Source organism: Stegastes partitus, unplaced genomic scaffold, assembly GCF_000690725.1.
Source record: "Stegastes partitus isolate 25-593 unplaced genomic scaffold, Stegastes_partitus-1.0.2 Scaffold1489, whole genome shotgun sequence".
In the NCBI taxonomy this organism is placed as follows: domain Eukaryota; kingdom Metazoa; phylum Chordata; class Actinopteri; family Pomacentridae; genus Stegastes; species Stegastes partitus.
The window spans coordinates 97643-103160 of NW_007579220.1; the positions used below are offsets into that span (position 1 = coordinate 97643).

General features: G+C 42.2%; 1 protein-coding gene across 1 annotated transcript in view; it reads left to right on the top strand.

Moving 5' to 3' along the window:
• The window catches only part of hhat (hedgehog acyltransferase), a 24450-nt gene extending 19493 nt beyond the window's left edge, over nt 1-4957 (top strand). Inside the window, exons 11-12 of the mRNA XM_008300021.1 lie at nt 4637-4851; nt 4951-4957. Coding sequence (XP_008298243.1) covers nt 4637-4851; nt 4951-4957 — 222 coding nt within the window. The remainder of the gene's footprint in view (nt 1-4636; nt 4852-4950) is intronic.
• The last annotated feature ends 561 nt before the right edge of the window (nt 4958-5518 follow it).

A 5518-nucleotide genomic window follows, 5' to 3' on the forward strand; every position in this document is an offset into this window, starting at 1 on the left:
TAAAACAGCTCTGACCCGGTGTGATTTGACCGATGCTCAATCAGATAGAGATGTGGAGAGTTTGAAGGTCGGGTCAGTGCCTTAGACTCTTGGTCGTGTTCCTCGAGCTGCACTGATTGATGTTGCAGTGGAGGGTGAGCTTGGTCTAAGACGTGTGCGAGATGTCACCCTAGTGAGAATTAGGGTGTATAGAGGATGGATGGATGGATGGATGGATGGATGGATAGTTCGACATAATATCTTTTACTTTAGTTGGACATTGTATTAGTTTATATAATATCTGTAAAATTCCAGTACTTTTACTGCAGCGTGACGTCGTATTAATTCTACACAATATCTATAAATGACAGTACTTTTGCTATACCTGGATATTGTATTAGTGCTGCATAATATCTATTTAATTACAGTGCTCCAGATTTAGTGGGACATTGTATGAGTTTGACATAATATCTGTAAAATGACAGTACTTTTGCTATATCTGGATATTGTATTAGTTCCATATAATATCTATAAGTTACAGTACTTCTACCTTAGTTGGACATTGTTTTAGTTCTAGATAATATTCGCAAAATTACAAATGTAATGGTAGTTGGACATTTTATTAGTTCCGTATATATCTGTAAATTACAGTATTTTTACTGTGTGTCATTTGTTTTGTAGGTATTTAAACATAAAACAAAGTGCCAGACAGATCAAAAGTAAAGGAGCAAGAAGAACATCAATGCTCACAAATGTCATGACAATCCACCCAACAGTTTTGGTGTTAGCTTCACGGCAGCTCCAGAGCAGGTCAGACGTTAGGATTCAACCTCTGGGCACCATGAACGTCTCTAGAAAACAACCTGCTCAGTACTTGTAGAGATATTTCCGTCTGGACCAAAGTGATGAACGGACTGATTAACACGAGCAGCAAAATATTTACTCGTCTCGTGATAATGTGTCCAGAGATAGAAAACAAACTGGTTTCTACTTTACTGAGAGTCAATCAGCTCTACTGTAGATTTACCCGCGACTGACTCTTTCCCCTCCGTTGAACTCGAAGCACTCTGCTAATCAAAAGAAACTGTGCTGTAATTACTTACCACGCCGGTTGATTGGAGCCGTATTATCATGCAGCTGAGTAAAATAGGTTATTCTTTATTTTGTTTCCCGCTCTCTATCTCCCTGCCAGATTTTAGCAAGTCGGCTACCTTCCAAAAATTCGCGAGCAGTTCCAACGCGCTTCCTGAGTTGTGGCCAAGAGTTCCTCACTTTTGGCTAGTGGCGTGTGCTTACTTTTACTTTGCCTCTTTACTTTGTTGGTTTTACTCAGCAGCAGTAGCGGCAGCAAAGGTCACATGACTGGTTGGAGAGTATATCTCACACTGAGGGCGTTAATGAAATGCACTTACCTGCAAAGACAAAACACTGGGATGTCTTGGCTCATGTTGCACACATGGCCCCGGGGCTACAAGGCTTTGAATGATAAATGTACACGTCAGGAATGCATAATATCATCGTGATTTCAATAAAACTGCCCCGCTTTGGGATGAAACGAGCATTAATAATTAAGCTGGCTGTTCTTCAAGACAAATGCAAACAAAAAAAAAATTGCGCAAACTACAAAACTTCACTTTAACAAGCAGAAGAAAAAAAATTTAATTATCAGAATCTGGTTTTCTAGCTTTAACCTTTCTCTTCTGCAGGCAGGAAAACTGACAGTACAGCTGTGCATAAAGCAGCCAGCGTGGACGTGAATTAGATTTTGACATGAATAGAAAAGAATAGACCATTGAGAAGCATTGTGGGTGCAGGTGCAGGTTACGGACATAATCTGGAGGCGGGCCAGTCGGGGAGGAGGCGCAGGCAGCTGTCCTTACCTGCCTGCTCGACCCTCCAAGAAGCAGCTATAAATAGAAAAAGAGAAAAACCACGACACAACACAAGCGTGGCGGAGAGAAATGACCAAAACCATTACTCCTAAAAAAAAGGATTTACTTAGCAGTCACTTTTTTTAGCTGGGTTTCAGTGGAATTCATTATTTATAGAGAAAAATGTGCCCCGTTTGAAAAGGACCGAACTGAATAATCCACATGAATATATTTGTTTTTGTTTATTTCAGGCTGGTCTACGATCGCCCCGCCGATGCTGGCTTTCCTCTACTGCTTCGCTCAGGTTGGACTCGATCGGACGTCTCTCCCGCCGTGAGTCACCTTGACTTATCGGAGTGAGGATCCCGCCACCGGACAACCACCAACAACCTGCTGACTCCGGCGCCTCGGCCTCACCAGCCACAGTGTCTGTGGCGAAGCTGGCTCGCCGCCACAGAACCTGTCCAAACCCGGCTGAAGTGCAGCTGAGCAGCCACTTTGCACAAACTGCAGGACTGGACAAACTCTGAGCTACGACTTAGGAAGAAAGTTTCCTGTACTTTGTGCAACGTGCACACCAGCTGTAATGAAACGCTGTAAATTCAGGACGGGCACGTTTTCTACCCGGCAAGCTACTGTTGTTCTAAGAAACTGTAAAATAAATTGCGAACCCTGAATCTGTCTGGGTTATACGACTGCGATAAGGCATTGCTCAGTGGCGCGGTAAGCTGCAGAAATGTCATATTTACCGTCCTACTTTAGCTGCTGTGCATTCAGAGGGCTGAATGCAGCAGCAGGAACCTGATCAATGACAGTGATTCCCTGCAGATGTAAAGCAGAATGACTGGAAATAGAGATAAGAAGCTTTGGAGCAACAGCACACCAGCTTTTAATTCAAGACAGTTTCATGTTTATTCACTTTAATTCACTAAAAAAGTTAATTTTTGAGCAAATATGTAAAAAAAACTGTTTTTCGTGTGATGTGTTGTTGCGTTGTTAATCACAGTTTATCTTAAAAAACTTTTCAGTGCCACAACCAACTTTACTCACTTTCATTTCACACCTGTTCATGTGTAGAGTAGCTGCTTATTAAAGACTGTAAGTAGGTGTTTGCGGATTCCAGCCAATGCGAGGAGCACTGTGGGTGTACAGTCAGGTACAATAGAACGGCACAAATAAAGTAAAGTGTTTGTTGCGGGGTTTGGCAGGTGATAGCTGTGGTCGCTGCCAAGAACCGGGGCTGGTTTTTATGAAAACATAAAATATAAACCATGTGTTAATCACCACGTATTCAGCCGAATACACAGGGAGAGAATATCTGGCGCTACCAGGTAAAATATAAGAATTAACAGAATGCTCAAGAAGCCATAATCCTCACTGAAACACTCACGCATGAACCCAATTCTCCACATAGGTTAGAATCATATAATATAATGCTCCTGTCTAATGGCGTCCTGTGTGTTTCCTAAAACACTTCTCCATGATAACGATGGAAAGCTGTCATGAAGTGAAGGAAAGACGTGAAGGAGAATTTGGAAGGAAGCATTCCAGCACCTTTCCTCAGCCTGCTTTCATCATGGCTGCCACTTAGATCCTTTAATTAGAAACTTGAAGCAAAATGCAACCGGCACACTGGAGCCAAACTGAGGTCTAGAGAATAGTCGTTTCTGGTTGGAGGCAGGATCTTCCAAATACAGTTAGCAGCTCATCGCCAACATGTACAGCATCAGTTAGCTAACGAGTACTGTAAACATTCTACATCCTGCTGATATTGTGTATAAAATGCTTGAAAATAAAACAATTACCTCCTGAAATGAACTGGACATCGGAATTCTTTGAGCGTCTGGATACGAGAACACGAAGAACAAGCAAAAGTCACACTGAATTGAAAACTGATCAAAACAAGCTAACAAACAGCCGAAAAAGCTGCATCGTCGACTAAATTCTTCAGCGAGGAATGACCCTCCTGGCCTGATGTTCAATCAAACCAAATGCACCTCGTTTTGAAGCCTAATATCTACTTAATGATGGACTTATTTTCAAAATGTCCACCTGCTCACTCATCACAAGGAGCAAATTCAGCTAATGACACCATCAGAGCTCATAGAAGAAATGTACTGACTCAGTAATTCAAGACAGAAGTTTGTGAATAGAAGTCTATTAAAGTCAGCCATTTATACATTGACTTCAGTTTCAAGATCTGGTTGTTGCCACTTCATATAAACACAACGATCAGAAACAACCTTTGTCCTCATGTGGATGTTTCTTTGACANTTTTTTAGCATTTATCCATCAGTGTTAATCGTCTATTACTCTTTTATGATACCAATAACTGGTAAAAAAAATGGTGCATATCGGGTCAGATAATCGGCCAGGTTGGTTAATGGCCCACCCATACTGTGGAAATGATTAAATCCTTTACTGTGGCCAGAGCTGAATTAATAAGAGATAACGCCTGGAGCGGCTGCACTAAGTACAGACAGGGGACAAACCGGTTGGATCCTGTCACATCTAATTGATATGTACAGTTTAACGCGTACAACTTTAATGCGTATAGGAGTCTGTTCCTGATAACAATAGGGAAGTTCAGGCTGCTTCTTGGGCCTTTAGCCTTAAGAGACGGTCCGTGTTCTCAGAATAGCAACACAAGTCTGACGGCACACTGTGTAATCCTCCTGGTTTATGGTCACGCTGTTCATTAGTGCCAGGTGCTGCTGTGTTCTGTACAATGGAAATGTTCTTGTTGGTTCTCCTGCAATTTATCTATTTATTTGCTGATTTCCCAGGAGCAGAATTTCTCGGCGGTGATGAAAAGGCGCTGCATTGCCCTTCTCTCTGCCTTCTCCACCGCCATGCTCATCCTCTCTAATCTCGTGTTCCTCGGGGGCATACATGTTGGCAGAATCTTCTGGAAGCGCGTCTTCATTCAAGGTAAATTGCCTTCCACAGCACTCAACGGGAATTATGCGCGCCTTTATTTTTTGCAGGATTGTTTCCGCCGGTATTTGTACGTTTTCCAGCGCGGATCGTCAGTCATGCGGTCGTTTAATTTGACAGTTTAGTTGCGTTGTAGGACTTCACACATTCTCTCCTCCTGCAGCTCCTGAAGCAGCAGCTAAAGGGAGAAAAGCTCACATCTACGAGAACATATTATCATAAATGGAGGATAATTAATGAGTGGAAATGCTGCAGTATAGTAGGTGTGTATATTTAGCAGCGTTTTCAATTGATGGTGAGGCGATTTTATGCATCTGCACTGGCAAACGCTCCCGAATTGAGAGACATCTGCCTCATGCTTGTGCCAGTCCCTGTTTTCTCCCTGTGCCTTTATTTGGCTCATTTGGTACCTAAAGCAAGATGGCAGGACCTCCTGAAGCCTGTCTACTTATGATAAGCAGTCTGAGCTGCACTCGCCGCTGGGCTGGAAGCCCGATCAGTGCTGAGAGTTCACCAGTGATACATCATTACATCTACACGGTCTATTATTATAATCTATTTAGCTTATTAATTTGGAATTGAAGTATATTGGTTGCACATTTTTAAAGCAGCTTCAACCTTGTGAACCCCAAAACCAGCTGACAGGGTTGAGAAGCTTGTTGTCTTTTTAAAAGATCACCAAATTACAACATCAATTAGAAACTGTAAAAACAGAAAGAATTGTCAGATTT